Source organism: Talpa europaea, assembly GCF_964194135.1.
Source record: "Talpa europaea genome assembly, chromosome: 11".
In the NCBI taxonomy this organism is placed as follows: domain Eukaryota; kingdom Metazoa; phylum Chordata; class Mammalia; order Eulipotyphla; family Talpidae; genus Talpa; species Talpa europaea.
Genome location: NC_140078.1, coordinates 20,442,575 through 20,465,651, shown reverse-complemented (window position 1 = coordinate 20,465,651; position 23,077 = coordinate 20,442,575). Strand labels below are relative to the sequence as shown.

General features: G+C 47.2%; 1 protein-coding gene across 4 annotated transcripts; it reads left to right on the top strand.

The window, feature by feature from the left end:
- Positions 1–179: 179 nt before the first annotated feature.
- Positions 180–22,546, top strand: GGT7 (gamma-glutamyltransferase 7; the record flags this gene model as incomplete). Of its 4 annotated transcripts, none has more annotated exons than XM_084247555.1 (15): positions 180–348; positions 6,905–7,140; positions 7,486–7,637; positions 9,135–9,252; positions 10,078–10,145; positions 10,353–10,426; positions 10,744–10,940; positions 12,990–13,077; positions 14,591–14,718; positions 14,884–14,972; positions 16,845–16,994; positions 17,114–17,231; positions 17,990–18,127; positions 19,254–19,353; positions 22,383–22,546. In XM_084247555.1, 15 exons carry the CDS (start codon positions 180–182, stop codon positions 22,544–22,546), a joined length of 1,989 nt encoding a protein of 662 aa, XP_084103681.1. The 4 variants fall into 4 exon arrangements, with proteins under 4 accessions (XP_084103681.1, XP_084103680.1, XP_084103678.1 ...); XM_084247554.1 differs by having other exon boundaries at positions 9,135–9,264; XM_084247552.1 differs by having other exon boundaries at positions 9,078–9,252.
- Positions 22,547–23,077: the final 531 nt, after the last annotated feature.

Sequence of the window (23,077 nt, the reverse complement as noted above, 5' to 3'; positions counted from 1 at the left end):
CGAGCCCACCGCGGGCTGCCATCGCCGAGCAAGCAGCGGGGCGAGCCAACACCACACACCGGCCAAGGCGGGGGTGCGGCGCCCCTTCCCCGCGGTCCAGGAGCTCAGGCCCCGCCCTCCCCCCGCCCCCGCCGCACCATTTCCGGCAGGCGCTGCGCTGCTGGGGGGCGCGGGCGAGGATGGCGGCGGAGAACGAGGCCAGCCAGGAGAGCGCCCTGGGCGCCTACTCGCCGGTGGACTACATGAGCATCACCAGCTTCCCGCGGCTGCCGGAGGACGAGCCGGCGCCCGCGGCCCCGCTCAGAGGCCGCAAGGACGAGGACGCCTTCTTGGGAGACCCGGACACCGGTGAGGCCCGCGGTCCCTATCCCTGCCCCCTGGGATGTCCCCTGCTTCCTCCGTCTCCCTAATTCATCCCCTTCCTCCAGCGCCTCTCCCTTCTCCCTCGCCCCTGTTAATTCGGTGGTAAAGTTAGGGTGCATCTCCGCCTTGGAGGCTTGGGGTGCGACAAGTGAGAATGAAGCCAGGGACTGCAGTAGGAGGGCTTGAGATTACCACTTGGGAAAAACCAATTTATAAAGAAGGAATGTTGGAGGGGAGCCTACGGAACAGCTATGCTGACTCAGAAGAGGCCTTTCTGAAGTCATGGAGAATAGGATAGGAGAAGCCAAGTCAGAGACTGCAGCAGGATGGATAGAGGCTAGATCTTGAGAAGAACTTGCCCCCAGTCAGGGATTGTGAGAAGGAGACGGTGGGTGGGAGGAACAGAATCTCTTCGTGTCCAGCGAGGGGTGCAGAGAATATGATGTCTGGAAGTGCTGGGTTTTAGGAAACAGGGGGATGGACTGCATGACCTCTCAAAGTCCTTGGGGACTAGACACTCCTTTGCTGCCCTATGAATTACCTCACCCCTACCAGAGCCATGGATTGGGCCAGGATGTTAGTTAGGTACCCTGCCCCCTAGCAAGCAGGCTCCAGAATGTTACTGTGTTCTCCCCAGCCTTCTGCAGGGACTGCAAGGGGTGGGTGCAGTAAAGAAGTGGGCAGGGGTTGCAGTAATGCCGGGGGCCAAGAGCTCTCTAAGCATTTCTTCCCTAGTGTTCTCTCCCAATCCATGTGGCCGAGAGCTAGCCTCCCCTCCATTCCTCATCCTCCATCCCGCATCCCTTTCCCTCAACGTCACTTCCTGGCATTAGAGCATCCTTCTGTTTCACTCTTCCTCCCAATGCTAGCACTTGAGCTCTCTACCCTACCAGCCTGGCAGAACCTGCTTCTTTGGTTCACCCCTTTCTAGCCTGGCCTTCTGTAGCTATTCTCAGCCTGAAAGCCCCAAATTCTCTCCCTTTCTACAATCTTCTGGTCATTTGGCCCTGACAACACCCCTGACAACTTGACTATACTGTACCCCCTAAAGGTGGCGGGCAGTGAAGGTTTATGGGCATTAAATGTCAGGGTTGCAGATCAAAACTTATTTTCTAGAGCAAGTGGGCCTGGAATCAGGAGGTCAAGGGAGAAGAGTGGGAAAATGTATCCTGGTGGTGGATGCTAGTCTGAAACCAGGTCTCTTTATTTAGGGGTCAGGAATGCTGCTTCTGGTCCCAGCACTGTCCCAACTCACTGTGACACTGGGTGCACCTACCCTGATCTGTGCCTTAGTTTTCTCTTTTGGCTCAATTGAGAATACCTATCTCTCCCAACCTAGAGATTGGGAACCCCTGATATATTTTCTTCTGCCCTTCCCGCCACAAATGTCTTAGCATTTATCAAAACCTGTGATATTTATTTGTGCAATCATATGATTACTCCATGTCTGTAAGCCCCATGAGGATGGGTTCATACCTGTTTTGTTCACCATCCAGCACAGTGATAAGCACTCAATAAAAATTGTTGAATGAAAAGATGAATGAGGGGCCTCCCTGGTGGCACAAAGGGTTGGGGTGGGACCTATGGAGCTGTCTGCAGCCATTGCAGCGCAGGTTCGATCCCCGGCCTGGGAGCTGCTCACATGGCGCTGCAGACCTCTCCTGGCTTGCCCGCTGCTCCCCTCAGCAGTGTATTTCAGTCATTCCTCCTGTTCTGTTCCCCACTCTGTCTCTGGTGGATCCTCTCACCTCCCTGCACTCTGGCTTGTGCCCCAGCTCTTGTATGCATAAATAAATAAATCTTTAAAAAAAATAAAAAGATGAATGAAACATCTTAAGATAAAGAATTTCAAGGAAGGGAATTCTCAAACCTGGGGAGGCTTTGTATAGAAATCCAACAGAGACCCTGAACTTCTGAGCTTCTGGGGACCTACACCTTATGCCAAGGGTGTGCACTAAAGTTCTGAGGACCTTGCCATCGTATCTCTGCAGTCATTGCAATGCATGTCTCCCAGCCCTGCTTCCAAGCCTCAAGGGCTAGCAGCCTGCTAGCTAACATGGCCTCTGCTCTCAAGTTGGTGGTGCCACCTAGTGGCACTGCCCATCCTCTTATCCAGGGCTTTGGTTTTGCCTAGCTAACTTCTAACCTTCCAGAACCAAGTGTCAGGCACCTCACAGCGGGTACTGTAGAAAATGATGCTAGATGGTGACCACTCCAAGGTTGAGGAAATTCTTTTCTCTCTTCTGAGCTGCAGGCTTCCTTTGGATGTCCTACAGGTTCCTCACTTTCAGCATGTTCTATACTGAATTCACTATCTCCTTGCCCATACGCCTGCTCTTTCCTCCACTGTTATTCTTAATTATTGATGCTGTCATTCCTCCACTCTCCAAGATAGAAGCCCACGAACTACCCTTGATTCTCCTCCCTTTCTTTCATTTCCAAATGGTGATCATATGCTCTGTCCTGCTCCTAAGTATCTTCTAAATTCCATCTCACCATCCCTTTCATCATCACTGTAGACTAAGCCACTCTCCCCTCTTACCCATAGGCTTCTGGCCACTCTCCCTCCCTCCTGTCTCTTTCCCCACCAACCCCAATCCATCCAACCCCTTATACTTCTAATCATGTTGCTCTCTCATTCAAAAAGCCTTTGTGATTTTTTCCCTTAAGGAAGTAAAGCTAGTCAGGATGACCTCAGTCTCCAGTTAGATCTCCTTTTTGAACTCTAGATTTGCCAAGGCAACTCTGTTCAAGTTTCATTGTTATAAACTCAGCTAAAATGGAATTAATGTAAAAAGAGAATTTTGGGGGGTAATGTGACTGAAAAGTTTAAGGGTATAGGACTTCAGGCATAGCTAGATTGCGGTGCCCAAAAAGGAACTTGCTTTTCTCCATCTTCTGTTTTGCTTTTGCCTTCCTTTTTATAGACTTTATCCTCAGAACATTTCCCACCTGGGGGGGAAAGATGCCCTCAGCAGCAGTAGACATACATCTTACTACCTTTGCAATCTAGACAGAAGAAAAGCCTTTTTCTCTCCAATAGTTCTAGCAAAAGACCAAAGGTTTAGTCTCAAGGTCCTAGTGTCAGTCATATGCTTCTCTCTTAACTGATCGCTATATAGAGGTGCTTGTTTTGACCTGTTGGGCCTAGGTCATATACTTACTCTGATCAGGATGGAGGGCTGAGGAATGAGAGAAGGGAAGTGGCATTCTCTAAAAGAAAATTGAATGGAGAATGGTGACTGAGCAGATCAAAACTAGATGCCTCCAGACAACTTGGTGTCCCACCCATCTCACCCATTCAGATTAGCCACAATTCAACACATCAACTTTTCCCCCAAAAGACTTGTTTCTTCTGGCCTCAAACTAACCTTTTCCCAGTGTCCTATTGTTCTTATGTATTAGTAAAGCCAATGGTATTACTGCTCCAGCACTTACACAGTAGGTGATCTGTGTTTTTTTGTTGAATAAGTGATTAACTTAATGATTGATGGAATAAGAAGTTTTGAATAGAGCCAACTCTGATGGGGTCATATCACCTTCACCTCTGGGCTCCTCACAGATCTGATTGAAGAAAACATACTTAAGAACAAATACCTGGAACTATCAACTAGAATTAAAATGTAAGAATGGTTTTTAAGGGTGGAAATGGCTTCTGATGCCAGGTGGAGCAATGGAAAGATTTTTGAGATACATAGACATTTGATTCTGCCTTTTATTCATTTTATGAATTTATCAGTCAGTATCACCTTTCTTAGCCCAATTTCCTCATCTGCAAAATGGAGTAGGCCTAGCTCCTAAAATGATGGGAACACTTCAATGAGGGAATACATGTAAAGTACCTGATATATAGTTAACATCAATAAATGTAAGTTCAGGACCATTTCCTGCACTTCTTCTGAAACATCTAGGGACAAAGAAGAGTTCTGTGGCCATAGTTGGTGTTTAATATCTATTGAATGAATTCCAGTTTTATGTACAGACTCTGTGGTGCTGGTGCTGAGGGTTACATGAAAATATGATCATCCAAAGGAGGCTTCCAGAAGACAGGTTTATTAAATAAAAAATTAAAAAACAGTTCATGGTAGGGAAAAAAAACAACACTGAAGAAAACTTGAAAGTCTCTTCTCCATTCCTATCTCCCTACAATTTCCCTTTTTATTTAAAAATATGTGTATTGATTTTTTTAAGAGATATATATGTACCCCAGTTCTTGTATACATAAATAAATAAATCTTTAAAAAAAAAAAGATAAATAAGTAGTGGGCCTCCCTAGTAGCTCAAGGGATTAAGTTTCAGCACTATGAAGCTATCCGCAGCCACATCAGCATCAGTTCTATTCCTGGCTGGGGAGCTGACCCACACGGCGCAGCAGACCTCTCCTGTCTCGCCCACTGCTCCCCTCAGCAGTATATTTCAGTGGATCCACCTGTTCTGCTTCCTACTCTGTCTTTGGTGGATCCTCTCACCCCCTGCACCTCAGCTCTTGTATGCATAAATAAATAAATAAATCTTTTTTAAAAAAATATGTAAGTAGTAAAAATTCAAATAAAAAATTCTCTCATCTTATTTCATTGCCATCTTCAGTATTTTTTTCTCAAAAGTTACCACCAGGGGCCTCCCTGGTGGCACAAGGGGTTAAAACACAACCTATGAAGCTGTCCGCAGCCAGTACAACACAAGTTCGATCCCCTGGTCAGCCAGGGAGCAACCCACATGGCGCAACAGACCTCTCCTGACTCGCCCGCTGCTCCCCTCAGCAGTGTACTTCAGTCAATCTGCCTGTTCTGTTCCCTACTCTGTCTCTGGTGAATCCTCTCACTGCCCACCCCCCCAACCCCCCGCCCTGGCCTGTAGTCCAGCTCTTGTATGCATAAATATATAAATCTAAAAAAAAAAAAAAGGAAAAAAAGTTACCACCATAAACACTTTCTAAAATTTTTCTTGCATACTTCAAAATTTTACTTATATATGCACATATGTGTTTTCTTATTAAAAGAGGGAGGTGTGGGTTATTGAGGGCCTGACTATCATGTCATGTCAGGGAGCCTGGATTTTTTTTTTTTAAATCATGTTGGCATCAGTGAGCCATGCTAGTATTTTAAACAAGAAAATATAGTAGTCAATTTCTAATATCCTACAGGTTTCTAAAGGGGCTATACTCCTAATGCATAGCCACAGGTGTTCAAAAAATATTTACTGAATTAATGAACTTTTAAAAACTTTAAAAAGTACAGCAAGGTATTGAGGTCAAGGTACCAGTCTATTTCTTCACTGTTCACCAATACCCAGGACCTTTAGGCCATTTACAGACCAGAATTCAAGGCTACTACTTGCAGGTGGGAATTATAGGGTGGAAGAAGGCCATCATGGAAAAGGAATGGAAATAACTTTGAACACCTGCAAGGAACCTTGTAACCATCCTGCCAGCTAGGGTCTAGCTCTTGTATTAGAATGGGAAAAGTGAGGGTCTTGATTGGAAATGACCTCTCCATATCACCCAGCAAGTAAATACATTTCAGGTCTCCCTTGCCTCTACTCTTATCATCCTCATACCCCTTTTTCAGATAGCAGCCAGAGGGATCTTATTAAAACACAAAAACAGATGGCTTCTTCTTTAAAACTCTGCAGTGGCCTCCCCAGACTCTTAGAACAACCTCCACAAGGCCCAGTGTTTCTGGCCTAGCCTCCAGCCTACCACTCTTTCCCCTTGTAGTTGAGCCACCCAGGCCTTGGTTATTTTCTTCTAATGTGTGAAGCTCATTTCTACCTAAGGGTCTTTGCACCTGCTCTTCCTTCTTTCTGGAACACTCTACACACCCATGCCTGGCTCTACATATAGATGGCTCCTTCTCATCCTTTAGTTCTCAATTGAAAGGGTTTGCCTAGTTTTCCAGCTAAGCAGCTTCCTATGCATACCATTTTCCTCTCATTTCATCCTTTTTCTTCCCAGGACCTGCCACAACTTGTCATTATATACTCCCTTACTTGTTGCTTTTGTTTGTTTGTTTTTGTTTTTGTTGCTCCTTTCACTGCTCTGTGAACCCCATGAGGGCAGGAACTGTATCCGTGCCTTTCCCCATGCTTCTAGCACTTACCAGGCTAGACACATAGCAGACCCTCCATGTTTGTTGAATGAATGAATGGATAACTGAAGCAAGACTGGAAGCCAGGGTTTGTCTGCTCAGTTTCGGTAGCCTGCTTGCACAGATGGCTGGGCCCCAGCTGGAGCAGGATCCTGTTTCCTGGGAGGGCCCAACTCCCCCACCTCTCCAGGAAGTGTTCTCAGCCCCTGGCCTGAGGTTCCGGGTAATTTATCCCTGGGGAGGGAACCCAGCTGCCTTGCTGGGCGGTCCCTGTCTCTTCCCAGCCAGCCCCACTCTCCCTAGAGTGTATCTGAGAGGTGCTGAAAGGTGAGCTGTGCTGTCTAGTGGGGTTGGGGACAGGGGCGGGGAATGGGCAACCGGCAGAATAGCTCCGCCTGGAGGGCGGGCAGGACTGGGAAGGAGGCACCCAGACCGATCCCCTGGCCGCCCCGCAGACCCAGACTCCTTCCTGAAGTCAGCACGGCTGCAGCGACTGCCCTCCTCATCCTCCGAGATGGGCAGCCAGGACGGGTCGCCTTTGAGAGAGACGCGCAAGGACCCATTCTCTGCAGCAGCTGCTGAGTGCTCCTGCCGCCAGGACGGGCTCACGGTCATTGTCACAGCCTGCCTCACCTTTGCCACAGGTGTCACTGTGGCGCTAGTCATGCAGATCTACTTTGGGGACCCCCAGGTAAGGGGAGCAGGGAGGGTGAAGGGAGGGAACTGGAGAGAAGGGGGAGAGGCAGTGCTTGAGGAGACTGGGAATTGGGGGAAGGGGCCAGGAGACAAAAAAACAGAAAGGGCTGTGATCTGAGAGAGGACTGTCCCAAGGGGAGGGGCTCCAGACTATGAAGAAGACAGAGCAAGGACTGATCAAGTAGAAGGCTCTTGAGGTAGTGAGGGAAGAGTTATGGAGGAGACAAGGGGATAGAGGGCAGAGCCCCCATCCTCACCCCTGTGGAGGTTCTGGGGTTAATGGAGGTACCTTGGGGACACAGGTCTCCTATTGCCCTGACTTGTCCCATTCCCCACCCAGATCTTCCAACAGGGTGCTGTGGTGACTGATGCTGCCCGCTGCACATCACTGGGCATTGAGGTGCTCAGTAAACAGGGATCTTCAGTGGACGCCGCTGTGGCAGCAGCCCTATGTTTGGGGATCGTGGCTCCACACAGCTCTGGTTTGGGCGGGTAAGGAGTTCCTAGCTGCAGAGATTCGGGTCCTCCAGGCCTAATTCTGTGTCCTGATCAATAGGCTTCATGGGCCACGGGGTTAGGGGTGGGGGGGCTAGTGTCCGAGTTTGAACAGAGGGGCAGCTGGGCCCCAACTCCCTGCAGGTTCTTTTCACCCAAGTTCACCCTGTTCTCCTTAAATGGAGTCAGAAGGTGTTTTTGAAAGCTTTTTTTTTTCTTTTTTTAACTGGGAAAAGGATTTTGTCAACTATAAAATAAGGTGCACAGCAGGGAATATGCTGTCATTAAAACAGCTATACTTAAACTTTTAGGATTTACAAATCCCTGAGGCAATCCCTGTGAGTCCGATGAAAGCTATGGATCCTCTAGCCTTAAAAACACACCCCAGGCTAAGAACTCTTAAAACAGAGATTTGAAACTGACCACCAATGGGTCAGACCCAGCACACACACTGATTTAGTTTACACACTTAAATTTTTAAAAATGTGTATACAGTTGTTAAAAAGTTGAGAATTTTCATAAACACCCAGATTTCTAGCATCAGGAGACTCGGTAACGTTGCACCCACATTTCCACATTGGCTGCATATGTCAGGAGCTGAATAAAAGCTGCTTCTCATGATGGGGACTGTGCTGTCTACTTGTCCATAGTTCCTTCTACTCCCTATTGTTTATTTGTCCTGTTTTCCTCATTTTGTAATTTGGCTGCAGGACAATGATCTCAGATGCATCCCCCATCTCAGATAGAAACAAGTCACAGAAAATGGGACAAGCTGACTCTTGTGAGATCAGTCCCCAAGACCAGCCAAAGAAATTCCCCTTTTTTTGTGGGGGGGCCTCCCTGGTGGCGCAGTGGGTTGAAAGCAGTTCTGTGAAGCTGTCCGCAGCCTCTGCAGCATGGGTTCAATTCCCGACCGGCCAGGGAGCTACCTACTTGGCACAGCAGACCTCCCCTGTCTTGCCCGCTGCTCCCCTCAACAGTGTATTTTGGTCAGTCTGCCTGTTCTGCTCCCCAATCTGTCTCTGGTGAATTCTTTCACCCTCCCCTGCCTCTGACCTGTGCCCCAGTTCGTGTATAAATTAAAAAAAAAAAAAAAGAAATTCCCATTTTTGGTTGTGCAGTCTGTCCTTACATAATTCAGTCCTGAGAGAGGGAGTGGGGACATACCAAGGAGGCAGGTGCAGGAAGCTGGCAAGGGTCCACTTGTGATCTGGGGTGGGCCAGAACATCCTGCTCTCCCAGTCTCTGGGTTTTCCCTAATCAGGGATTAAAGTCTCCGGTGACAGGCTGTAGGGTCTGCAACCACCTCCATTTAACTTCCTACTCTTGTTGGGTGGTTGAGTCTCTGAATCCCTGCTGGGGCGGGAACTCACATACCTGATTCCTGATGGCAGACTGAGCCTTCATCCATCACCTTTGGGGCCTGAGGGGCAGCAGGTTCATTGTTCAGTGGATTGGTATCTTGTCACCCTTCCCCTTCTGTGTCTCTCCCAGTGGAGGCGTGATGCTGATACATGACATTCGAAGAAATGAGAGCCACCTAATTGATTTCCGAGAGTCTGCACCAGGGGCCCTCAGGGAAGAGGCACTGCAGAGATCCTGGGAGACCAAGGTGGGGACCCTGGTTAGAAGAGAGGGTCCAGGGGTATCTCCTTTTACCACCCTTCCTGCTAACCCAAACATTATTTTGCTGAGGAAATGAGTTGAGCAGCTATGAAGCTATGAGGGAGAAAGCCCCCCGATAAAATAATGAACAAAAATATCTGATGGTTGCCAAACAACAACACTTTATCTCTGGGGACCTTGACTATCTGGCATATAGGAAGGAATAAAAAGGCTGTTGAGCAGCCTGAGATGTCACAAAGTTGCTATACTCTGAGCCTGTTGACTGGGACTTTCCTGACCCCTGACATTGGAATATTAGAGAGGAACTGCTGAAGGCAAGTTCCACTCTCCATTGTTCATGTCCAGAGAAGTGAAGGAAGAAACAGACTAACTTGGAAAAATAGATATTTAGTATGGTTGCAGATGCCAAACACACCCTTGACATCACAGCTCAGGGTAATGGTGGTATAATAATGAAAAGATTAAATGTATTTACTTTGTCCACTATTTTAAGCAACAAGAGTAGGTATAATCTAATGCAGACAGATTTCCATCTAAATTGGTTTTGTCCTGGCCCTTTAAAGTGTTTGATTAATTTATAAATCCCTCAGTTACGATATATATAGAAGCCTTTTTGCACCTGCTGGTAGTAAATCAGGGAAATGGGAGGGATGCCTGCTGAGAGGGCTTGTCCCTCCTCTGGGATACTTGGCCTGTGTCTCTCCCCTGTGCCAGCCCCTCATCCCTGGCTTGGGGCTCTGCGGAGTTCAGCCCAGCCCCCCCCTTCCAGTGACCTGGTCTCCTCTCTCCCTCGCCTGCCGGCCTCGCCCAGCCTGGGCTCTTGGTGGGGGTCCCTGGAATGGTGAAGGGGCTTTATGAAGCTCACCAGCTTTATGGCAGGTAAAGATCTTCTCCTTGGGGACCAAGGGCCCCTGCCTGTAGCTCTCCTTGGGTGGCCTCCTTCTTTCCTGGATTCTCCCCTTCCCAATTTCCCCCCTAATATCCCCTTCCCTTGCCAGGACTCTCCTTCCCAGGAACCCCCCTCCCCCCAGGACCCCTCCTCCTCCCCCCAGGACCTCCACCACCCCCTGCTCTCCGGCCCCCCAGGCTGCCATGGTCCCAAGTCCTGGCCTTCGCAGCAGCTGTGGCCCAAGATGGCTTCAACGTGACCCATGATCTAGGTCAGTGGGGCTTGGGGGTGGAGGGAATGGCATGAGGTTGATGGAGAGGGAAGGGGGTCCCCTGAGATTTGGAGCCCATTCCACAAAGCACCTCTCTTCAGTTTGCTCCTGAAGCCTCCCCCACCCTCACCAAGGTAGGGAGGCGGGGCTCATATACACCACCACCACCCTTTAATTCTCCGTCCTCCCACCCAGCCTCCTTGAGAACCAAAGTGCTTAGCGTCTCAGCCCTCACCCCCCCCACCACCTACTGTGCACCTCAGCCATCTGGTACAGTCCTGGCACCCCCCAACCCAGCTTCCTCTCCCTGCCCACAGCTCAAGCCCTGGCTGAACAGCTGCCACCCAATGCGTCTGAGCGCTTCCGTGAGACATTCCTGCCATCTGGCCGCCCACCACTACCTGGTTCAATGCTGCATCGGCCAGACCTGGCCTCGGTGCTAGATGTTCTCGGCACTTCTGGCCCTGCCGCCTTCTATGGTGGAGGCAACCTCACGCTGGAAATGGTGACCGAGGTAAGCACGTGGGGAGCCCCTCTGCACGAAAGGACTCGATTGCAGGGATGTCCTCTTCTTTTCCTGTCTTTCTTTCTGCGTATATTTAATGGGAATCCCATTTTCTTGAAATTCTAGAATAGAAAAAACTATTTGGTGACGGAAAGCATATCTGTGATTATTCGGTGCTGGAGGGATTGACTAGGATGTGGCACATAGAAACCTGAGTTATGGAAATGTCTTGAGAGAAGTAACTTTGGGCTCTTCTGGGTTGGTGCCCACAGGGGCCTATCCTGTCCTTCCCACGCTTGGTGGAAACCAAGGATCAGTCTTGCAGGCTTCCCTGAGCCCACAATTCCACACAGCTCTTGGGTTTTTTGGGTACTGAAATGACCCTTGCACTGATGACTGGGAGGATTTGAAGAAGGGTTCCCAAACAATCCCAAAGAGTCTTTGTCTGAGGCAGGAGTGGGTTCTGGGAACTGTTGTCAATAGTTCAGAACTCTTAATGGAAAATTATGTTGAAGCTAAGGCTACACAGACCATCTCAGTGCTGCTTTTATCTGTGCAACGGCAGTGATTACACCTATCTCTGCCATACAGTTATGGGAATGAAATAGGTCCATCATTGATTCTGCATTCACTGGGTACCTGCTCTGTGCCACATCTTGTGTTGGGCATTGGAGGTGTGGATGTGGTGACAGAAACCCATCCAAATCTTTTTCCTTCGCAAAACAGGAGCAACAGCTCTCCTGCCCACCTGTGACCATGCAGGTGCCTCTCTTTTTCTTTCTCCTTTTCCTAATAAACCTGTGCCTTTAAAATATAACCTTCAAAAAAGGGAGGGAGGAAGAAAGGCAGGAAGCCATCCAAATGGACTTAACTGCATGTGTAGCAATTTCAGAGTTACCCAAAAAGTCAGATCTTCTAAAGCAGAGCCAGTGGCAAACCAAAGTAAATTTGGTTAAAGTTTAGTTTTTTGTTTTTTTTTTTTAGTTTTTTTTTTTAAAAAGGTCCAGCAGAGTACTGACTTGTTTTACTGGTCCAGGGGCTCTATCCACGTTGGTTGGTGTTGGTCTGTCGCTCTATTTCCCTCTATTTGAATTCATTCTCTGTCTGACCCTTGCCACACCCATTCCTCACCAGCCACCCATTCCAGAGAAAGAGCATTTCTCATCCCAGCAGTTCTGACCCTCAAAGTTACGTCTCAACACCCCATCATGGGCCTCATGGCTGTTCTCAAAGCAATCACTATGAGTGGAAAAGAAATATTCTGATTAGCCAGATGGGGATCATGTATCCTCTTACAAGTTGAAAAGGGATGAAGGAGACACTAGCAAAGACCCCTGGAGCTTAAAAAAAAACAAAACTCAGAATAGAGTTTAAAGACAAAAGAACACACACCAGCCAAGACATTCAATGTGTAGTTCACTGAGGGTGGACTAGAAGTGAGAGGTTTTAGATATTAAAAAGTACTTAAAAAGGAGAGGATTGAAACTTAGCATGCTAGATAGAATGGGATAAGCCCATTGGTTTGTCCATTATTGGTCCAGGGAGAGTCATTTCCACCAGGCTGATCCAGAGTTAATGATTTTGAAATGGCTTCAGTTGGTTGTAATGAAATGTAGAATTCAATTTTGATATCTCCTAAGCAGGTGCTGCTATAAGTGGAAAATCTTCCCTTTTCATAGACAGAGAAGGTAGTACACGCAAGGATATGGAGTCATGAGTTCAACAACTGCAGGTTACTTTGGGTGCTCTGCATTGCTTGCTGGGAATAGCAAGACTTGAGGTAGAAGAGGTAGGCATGGACCAGAGCACAAGAGGCCTTGAATACCAAGCTTAGGAGTTCATTCCTGGAATGCATCTAGCATCATAGGAAGTTTGGTACTCAATGTTAATGAATTTCCCCTCCCCTTTTTCCTGGGGTAACCAGGGCTGATGGGGTCCCTAAAGAGCATGATAAGCATTTCAGAAAGCTCTGAAATTGTAAACATCTGCTATGTCTATGATTCAAATGTTTCAATCCCACATGCTCATAGTGGTGGGGGGTCATTCTCTCCCATCCAGGCTCAGCACGCAGGGGGTGTCATAACTGAGGAGGACTTCAGCAACTACAGCGTCCTTGTGGAAAAGCCTGTGTGTGGCGTGTACAGAGGTGACCTCTCCCCCAACTCCTAGGGTCCCCACTCAGGAGAAGCCTCTGAGTCCCTGGTCACATCCTCTCACCTTGAGACTCCTCCCCATTTCACAGGAGAGAATCTGATGCAATGAGCTGCCTGGGCAGCCAATTCTTGAAGCAAGCCAGAACCAATCCACCCTCTGAAGTAGTCATGGGATTAGTTACCCCAAGTATTTAGGATATGGAGAGAGAGATCCGATCAAAGCACAGGCCTGGAAATTGGGGTTCTGACCAAAGAATGTCTCAATTTGGCCTCTGTCTTATGGCTACTGCCTCCCCAGCCTTGCGTTCCCTAAGAAGAATTTATGACCAAAGTCCATCTAAGCTTCAGGCTAGCACAAACGTTTCAAGACATAGGTTTGTTTCATAGACCTCCCCCTCATTATGCCAAAAGGCCCATCTCAAAGCCAGTGAGGAACCTAGAAAGCCAAGTTTACAACATGGGTTTGTTCCATGTTTGTTGAATTAAAAGTGATAGTTTCCTGAGTCCCTCAGGAGATTTTCAAGTTCCCCTCTGTATAAGGAGGCCCCAAATAATACCAAGTCCTAGGAAAGCCTGTATTTGAATTCAGGTTCACAGACCTAAATCTCCAACCTGATTTCTGTGCCAGAGGTTGTGGTATATGAAACAGAGGAAAGAACATTGCTTTGGAGCCAGAATTTTCCTGGTTTGAGGATCAGCTGTGCCATTCTCCTTGAACAAGTCACTTCCCACACTCAGCCTTGGTTTTCTTCCAAAGTGGAGATAATTAGAGCGTTTACCTCAGGGTGCCCATGAGGATCTGATGAGATGATGCTGCAAGTTGCCCTAATTAGAGTGGACACTGAGTGTGTGTTTACTTTTCTATTTCCCCTCCCCAGCCCAGGTTCTCTTGGCAATGCCAGGACCTTGAGTACTCTGGGTTCCCCTTGTCTCTCATAACCTTGGGCCAACTGCCTCTCCATGCCTCAGTTTCCTCATCTGTAAACTGGGGATGATAACAGTACCCATTGTGAGGTTTGACTAAGTTCATTAGTAAATGTTAGCATTGCATGTCAGGTATTAATTTTATTTTCTTGAAGTCCAAACATCTAATAAAAGGGTCCTCAAATAGGAAGAGGTTGCTGTTCCCAAGAAGTTTTAGGGGTGGGACCATCAAGGGCCCTGACTAGTATTCTGGTCTGTGGGAGAAGCTGAAAGAAGACACATAGTAGGCCAACAATCTGGATATCTGCCCCTGCTCTGCCAATGGCCTGCAGTATGACTCATAGTCCTCTAGAGTTTAGGTTTCCTCATATGGAAGAAGAAACTGAAGACCAGTATTCTGTGTTGGAATATTAACCCTGCCCTTGGCTTGCCATGTGAACATGGGTGGGTCCCTTTGCCTCTGAATGCAATTTCCCTATCTGATAGGGGTTCAATGCAACAGTCACAGTTTATGTGATAGTGAGATGTGGAGATGCCTTGATCCCTCCTCCCCTGCCATCTGGTCATTTCCTGTCCTTTCAGGCCACCTGGTTCTCAGTCCCCCACCCCCGCACACGGGCCCTGCCCTCATCAGTGCTCTCAACATCCTCGAGGGCTTCAATCTCACCAGCCTGGTATCCCGGGAACAGGCTCTTCACTGGGTGGCAGAGGTAAGGCTGACCCTCTCCTCCCTACCCTGGGTTCTGGGGACACTGGGAATGGGAGGATGGGCTACTACCAAGTTTTCTCACATATGGGGATCATACCCACATCACCCTGGGTAAGGGTGATGGGAGGAACCTGCAACCTCTTGCACATCCCTGCTTTGTTTTCAGACCCTAAAGATCGCGTTAGCCCTGGCCAGCAGACTGGGAGATCCTGTCTACGATTCTACCATCACTGAGAGCATGGATGACATGCTCAGGTGGGTCCCAGGGCAGGACCCTGGGGATTGTAGATTTGGGGGAAAAGGGTTTGGGGGAAAAGATCTGTGAGAAGCAGCTACTGGAGCAATAAGACCTGAGGTTCCAAATCAATTTCAATTCAATCCCAACTTACAGTGTGACACTGGTTGTTTCTGCACCTCTATTTCCTTGTCTGTACAATGAGTTGGTCTACTGTATGGCTCTTAAACTTTTTTTTAAAGCCGTGTAGGCCCATCTGTTCCCCCTTTTTCTTTTTTTAAAGGAACTATCAATTTTTTTTAAAGATTTATTTATTTATACAAGAACTGGGGTACAGTCAGAGGCATGGGAGGGTGAGAGAATTCACCAGAGACAGAGCAGGGAGCAGAACAGGCAGATGGACCAAAGATACTGCTGAGGGGAGCAGCGGGCGAGACAGGAGAGGTATGCCGCACCATGTGGGTTTCTCCCTGGCTGGCCGGGAATCAAACCAACGCTGCAGAGGCTGCGGACAGCTTCACAGTGTGGTGTTCAACCCACTGTGCCACTGGGGAGGCCCTGTTCCCCCTTTTGAGAGGAAAAAGAAAGCCTAATAACAATATAAAGAGTCCAAAGGCAAATACTGGAACTGGGGGGGGGATTTTGACTAGCAGCATAACATAGTAGAAAGACTAGACTCTGGTCACACTGCTTCAGTTCAAACCCCAGCTTCATCATTCACTAGCTGTGCAGCATTGAACAAGTCATTTAAACTCTGTAAGGCATCAGTTTCTCCAAGGAAGGCTGACAATGATGGTACCAATCTTGTGAGGTCCTAGTGAGGACTAACCAAGATCATACCAAGCACTTAGCATGTTGTCTGGCATATCATAAGTGTTCAATAAATATTATTATTTGGTAATAGGGGTAAGAACGGTTATTATTTACGTGCTACTATAACTGATTTAAAGGCTAAGGGAAAAAACAGAATGTAAATTACATTTAGAGTTAATGAAATTTGCAGTCTTACTCATCCCTCTATGAATTACATTGGGACTGATGGAACTAAATGAATAGCTTATGACTAAAAAGCAAAAGAACAGCAAATAAGAACAACTAGCTCACATCCACCAGGATGAGCCCTCTGTCTCTTCCCCAAACCACTTGAAACAAAGTCCTCTCTACCTGCTGTGTGTCGCCACCAGTCTTTATAGTTGAAAACCAAATAAATGTCTACAGTAATCCTTGGTAACTTATCATTCTCTAATCAGCTAGAATAACTGAACTAACAGTGATTAAGAAAACCCCAGTTGAATGTAAAAAAGTCTGGAGAATTGCATGTCAGCTTCAATATCAATACAAATCTGACTCTGAAATATACGTACCTTATTAAATTCATTCAACTGATTTATCCAGTAGTTCTTGAGGGCTGGCTATGTGCCAGGTCTCCCCAGGCCTTTAAAAAAAAGGGTCCTAATAGCAAATAGGGATCTTTCTATACAAAACCGTCCCCTGACTAAACTCATAATAAAACTTTAGTTTAGACTACAAACATTGGGTTAAATTAATTCATTCAAGACAAAGACTTTTTGAACATCCACTATGCCCTGGATACTTTTAAAGAAAGAGTAAAGTCAAGCAACTAAAAGATTCTTAAACATTAAATAAATTAAAAGTTGCTTCTGGAAGAGAATCTGAATCACACCTTCATAAATAAATTCTTTCAGTTCAACAACTATTTCCTGGTTATTTCCTATTTGCTAGGAATGAGTAAGCTTCTGCTCTCACAGACCTTACTGACCAGTGAGGGAGACAGATTTTAATCAAATAATCACAAATACAGACAGGATGGAAATGTAGCAGGTGTAATGGGAGCCTGTTGTGTGTTCATCTCCTACCCCTTGTCTTTTCAGCAAGGTGGAGGCTGCCTACCTCCGAGGCCACATCAATGACTCCCAAGCGGCCCCTGCCCCTCTCCTGCCTGTCTATGAGCTAGATGGAGCTCCCACGGCTGCCCAAGTGCTGATCATGGGCCCTGATGACTTCATTGTGGCCATGGTCAGGTATGCCAGCTCAGACTCAGAACCTGGCAGAAGAAATCATTTGGAACAGGAAGAAGATGGGGGCTGGGTGGGGATGAGGACGGGCTCAGGGCTCACCTGGCCCCTACCTCGGCCCCCAGCTCCCTGAACCGGCCCTTTGGCAGTGGCCTCATCACCCCCTCCGGGATCCTGCTCAACAGCCAGATGCTGGACTTCTCCTGGCCCAATAGGACTGCTAACCACTCTGCGCCCAGCCTGGTAGGGTCTTGCTTCCTTCCTCTTCTGGGGAGCCTGAGACCAGGTAGGAGGTGCAGCAGTATGGTTGCCCCTCCCTCCCTGCTTTCTATAGAAACTCCTATTATAAAGATAAAGGAGCCTGTACAAGATATCCTCTTCATTCCTGGGGCTTAGAGCCTGTTGGATCCAAAGAAATCTAAAAACATATTTGTCACTGTCTTCCTGTGTGATCTGGACAGTCTTACTCCTTCACTTTCATCATTTATATGATGAGTATATTGGCCCCCAGTTTTTGATTTGGGCACTTCCCAGGACTGGTGGTCTATGACTGTGTGATAATGATCTAATGGGTTCAGCCCTATAGTTGAGCACCAAAGGAAGACTCAAGGAGGAAAGAGATAGGAATTAGCTAGTTGGAGTGGTCTCATTGAAGACCAGCACTCTAAGATCCTGCCAGCTGGGGCCTTAGCAGGACAAGAGAGAGAGATAACCAGGGTGGAGATTTTCCTGTTCTTCCCCTTAGCCATTTTTCTTGACTTGGTACCCTCCTCTGTCACCCATGGTAGCCCCATAGCAATCCCAAAGCTCAGTGGGCCCACCATTGCCCCGCAGTTATCCAGAGTCCCCATCCATTTCAGACAGTGAAATACGGCCTGCAAAGGGACCAGTCTCCCATGAAAAGTGGGCTTGTGTAAAATACAGAGGAGGGAGAGAGGTTGGAAAAGAGCTGTCTTATCTCACCTCTTACTGCCCTTGTGGTCTTGATCCTCTAACAACAGGAGAACTCGGTGCAGCCGGGAAAGCGGCCACTGTCTTTCCTGCTCCCCACTGTGGTCCGGCCAGCAGAGGGGCTCTGTGGGACCTACCTCGCCCTGGGGGCCAATGGAGCTGCCCGGGGTCTAAGTGGCCTGACCCAGGTGAGGTTTCCGCTGTGATGGGCCTTTTGTGGCTCTGACCCAAGCTGTGGCCTGGACTGTAGATGTTTCCCATGTCTCTGGCTTGTTCTCATCCCTCACTCATGCATCCAGGATGGGCTGAGGCTTCTATGTGTCAGGCCCATCTTGGGCACTGGAAACATGGGCTGCGCTGTTCTTAGCAAAAATGGAGCCCTGAAGTTCCCTGAATTCCCAGTTTGCAGGGCCAGCAGAATTGAGAAGTGATACAGGGTTTGGGCCCCTAGATTCTGTCCCCCTCAAATTCCATCATGCTTCTACTCAGGATCTGAAATAGACAAGCAGTGCTCTTTGGGGTCTAATTGTGAAAGAAAGGGCCTGCTACTTTCTGAAATGCCTCATAGCAGTTCACAAATATCTTGAACACCTGGTATATGTTCTAGGCACATAATAGGCAGGTGGTAGGTTAACTAACCTGAGCTTTGGAATTAGACATCCCTGGGACCCAGCCCCGTGCCCCCAGTTTCTACTTATATATGATGTTGGGGAATTCATTTAACTGCTCTCTACCTCAGTCTCTTCATTTAGTAAATGGAGATGATAACAATAGCTAACATTTATGGAGTTTTTACTAAGTGCCTGGCACAGTGTTGCATATTAACCTTCCCAACTTCGGGAGGAATTTTTATTTCTATTTTATAGATGAGGAAACTGAGATACAGCAAAGTTAAGAAATTAGGTCCAATTTGGTAAGCGTGGGCAGGCAGTTTGGTTCTAGAACCTACCCATATGCCAAACCACTAAGCTAAAGTACCCACATTGTCCTCTTGACCATCTCTAGCTGTTAACCCTGGCCTGGCCTGGCCTGGCAGAGAGCTGTGGGTTGGATTAAAGTTGACTTGGGTGTTATTGGTGCCTCTTCCCTGAATCTCTAAACTCTAGAATAAGTCACTCTTTCTCTGGCCCTTGGGTTCCCCTCTGTGAAAAGGATCGATCATCATAGACTGAATTCTCTGTCTTCTGAGGCTGAAATGACATTCCTGATGTAAGCATTCTAAAGATTAAGGAGACTGATCTGGGGTGAGAGCTGTTTAGTCCTGAACCCCCACTTTTAGGACAGCCCTGACTTCTGCCCCTTGGCTGTCTGCAGGTTCTGCTGAATGTCCTGACCTTGAACCGGAACCTGAGTGACAGCCTTGCCCGTGGCCGCCTGCACCCGGACCTGCAGTCCAACCTCCTGCAGGTGGACAGTGAGTGCAGAGCAGAGAGAGACCCCATGGGGTGGGCATGGGGCCAGGTGGAGAAAGGGGCTCTTTCTGAGGGTGTCCCCTCCTCTTCCAGCACCAGCTCCCTGCCAATGAAAGTTTGGATTTTTTCCAACCAACTCCTATTGGAACAATGAAATGTCTTGGGGATTGGAACTAGTCCTGCCATTTCCTGGCTGAGTAACCTTGAGAAATTCATATTCCCACTCAGCCTTACTTGTTCCCTCTCCACACAGTCTCCTCATTGGTAAAATAAGATACAGTTGTTCATTCTGCAAACCATTCATCCACCAGTTTGTATTGAACACCTACTGTATGCCAGGCATCATTGAAGGTGCTGGGGATACTGCATTCATAAGTAGGCAAGAAAATAAATAATCAAGGAAATATGAGAGAGCAAAATTAATACTCTACAGACCATTAAAGCAAGATGAATGTGTAGGACCACCTCCATGATTGGGAAAGACTTCTATTTGGTGACATTTAAACTGAATTCTGAAGAGCAAGAAGAGCCTACCATGCAAAGAATCATGCAGAGCAGGCCAAGGGAACAAACATAAGAACTCAGGGCAGGAGTGAGCTTGGCAGGTTTTAGCCATAGAAAGGAAATTAAGATGATTGAAGGAGAGATGAAATCAGAGATTCAGTCAGGGGCCAGATGTTGGACTTTATAGTAAGATGGACTTTGCTCTAAGAGGGATAGCTGTTTGATTTTGGACACAGTTTAATTTGTAAATGGGAAGGTGTGCATACTTTTGAGGAGTTTTTTTTTTTTAATTACTACAGACAATATATTATGCCAGTCCAAAGACTGAATGAGACTTGGTCCTTGCCTGCTCAGTATTATCCCCATTTTACAGATAAAGAAACTGACATCAAGTGATTATAAATTCAGCAGGTGGCAGAATTGAGACTAGAATATATACTGGCTGATAACAAAGACTCAGTTCTTTACTGCATGGTGTTTGCTAACCACTAGACTGAAGTCTTTTAGAAGTCACAGAACTAGATCCTTAGCAGTCATACCCTATAGTGGGCTGGTAACTCTTTGGATCTCAACTGATGGATGATGAGGCTAGGTCATTGAAAATGATTTTTGCCCAACTACAATAGTGTCTTCTTGTCCCTTGGAATTTGAAACTCTATGCTAAATTACCTGGAGGGCAAGAGAGCAATCAGCCCTCACTTGAGTCTAAAACAGGGATATGAGAAGTGGGGCCTTGCACCTGAGAGTTCTGGGAGGCTTGTTGGAGGAGGTGACAACTGACCAGGCCTTGATGTGAGAGCAGGAAATTGGCATTTGGAGGTAAAGAACTTTCTGGACAGGGACTAGCCTAGGAAAAAATCAAAAAGAATAGCTCAGAGAGCATCCAGAACACCAGCTAGACTAGAGACATTGTTTTCCAAACTTCAGAATTTATCTAGCACCTTCATGACTTTCTGCCACATTGGCATAATCATCTCCAGACCATTTTTCACATAATGGGTCTAGGAATGGACTTCCTTTTTTAACATAAATTTTTGAAAAATCTTTTATTATAATCACAAATGGAAAAACCTCATTTGCTATAAATAGATCATAAATAACAACAACCAAAAAAATCAAATACTTCTAGGTTTTAGTTCGGTATTAACACAGAAGGCTCTGAAACCTTCCAGGGAGAGTAGAGACCAGACTGAAACGTAGTCCTTGCTATTATTCAAAAGATTGAAAGTAAACCACACAGGGACTACATCTTCAACTCAGTGACTCAGTGCTCTTCAATGTTGTGTCTTTATCTCAAAACTACCCCAAATCCTCCCATTTGGAGAAAGGAGAAGACCAGAGCTTTGTTGAACAGCAACGGGAAGTAAGATTATGAGGCTTACCATGGAGGTCCATGTTAAGATTTTATTCAGTTGAGTAAGGAAGGGATATGACCTGATTTGTTTTATGTAGGGGAGGTGGATTGAAGGGAGATATTAAACCTGGGAGATAGAAGAAGCAGCTGGCATAATCACCTGAGGAAAAGAAGATGAGGACCTAAACTTATACCAGAGTGTGGGGATTTGTGCGTTTCTGTAGTAAATGCTTGCTCAACATTTACTGTGTCCTCACCTTGTGCTGGATACTGGGAATCAGTAGTGAACCAGACAGCATCCCAGTCTCCAAAAAGCTAATAATCTAGTGGAGGGAGACACAGTAAATAATATTGGTAGTAGTGAGTACTTGGGAAGAAAACAATGTAAGTAAAATAATAGATGCTACTATTGAAATTTTAAATAGTAGTCAAGAAGTTTCTCCTTGGAGACTGGAATGAAGCAAGGGAGCCAGTTTTGTGAATTTCTAGGAAGAGAACATTCAAGAAAGAGAGAACAGTAGTGCAAAGGCCTTACATAGGAGCATGTTGAATCTATTTGAGGGACAGCAAGGAGACTAGAGCAGAGTTAAGCCAGTGAGAATAGAAATGAGGAGAGAAATCTAGAGGTAGCAAGGTCCCAGATGATGTTGGACCTTAGAAGCCTTGGTAAGGACTTTGGATTTTATTTTAAGAGTCATCAGAACTGTTGGAGGGTTTTGAACAGGGAAAGTGACTTGGTCTGCTAATGCTTTAAAACAATTCCTTTAGGCCTCTGTGTGCCTAGACTGTAAGGAAGCAGGGTGGGAAGCAGAAAGGCCAATGAGTGGGCTGTGCAGTAACCCTGGCACGTCATGATGCCAACTTGGCCTCGGCAGGTGGAAATGGAAATCCCAAAGCCCTTTTCCAATAGTCAGAATGATTATATATTATTGATCACTTACTGTATGCAAGACTGAGCTCTCTGCTTCCTGTATTATCTCCTTTAATTCTATAATAACTTCATGTAGTAGGTTTTTTGAAAATCCCCATTTTAGGCATGAGGAGACGGAGCCTCAGAGTTAAAGCAATTTGCCCAAGTTCCAATCTAGGACCAGGACTCAGGTCTGACTGTAAGACTCCTGAGCCAGTGCTCTGAAGACTCTGAATGTGTGTATGTCATGGAATGGTTTTCAGGTGAGTTCACAGAGGAAGAGATTGAGTTCCTGGAAGCCAGGGGTCACCACGTGGAGAAGGTAGATGTCTTATCCTGGGTCCATGGCAGTCGGAGAACCAACAACTTCATCATTGGTGTGAAGGACCCCCGGAGCCCAGATGCAGCTGGAGCCACCATCCTGTAGAGCAACGTGGTGGGGTGGGGGCTATGCTCCCCCCTTTGCATGTTCCTAGAGTCCCTCCTTCTCCCAGGTTTGGTCTCAGGGGGACCCCAGGGATGCTCCAGGTGTGGGGCCAGAGGGGATGCTTAGCAAATCCTATCCCAGAGTAACTGGAAAATTCTCCATCCGGGGCCTGTGGTGGTAGTGGTGGTGGTGAGTGTCAGTGTCCACAACCAGTCAGGCAGGACCTTGAGGAGTCAGACTGTCTGTCTGTCTCCTTTCCCTCAGCCATGCTAGCCCTGAGCTTTGGGATGTGCTTGCAAACCCTTCTTGAGGGTCCTCACAGCCCCAACATCTCCATTCTGGCCTCATCTGGGCCTTGTCTTCCAGCTCTCTCCTCCTGTCCCTTGCCTCATTTCTTAAATCACTAGGATTTTTTTTTTAATGGACCATCCTGGGGAGGAGGTACTCCTCTCCTCCCACCAGGTTGAGGCGGGACCTTGCATCTGTGGGTCCCCAGGGTGTGGGGTAGGGGTGGGGGTGGGGACCAGCTCA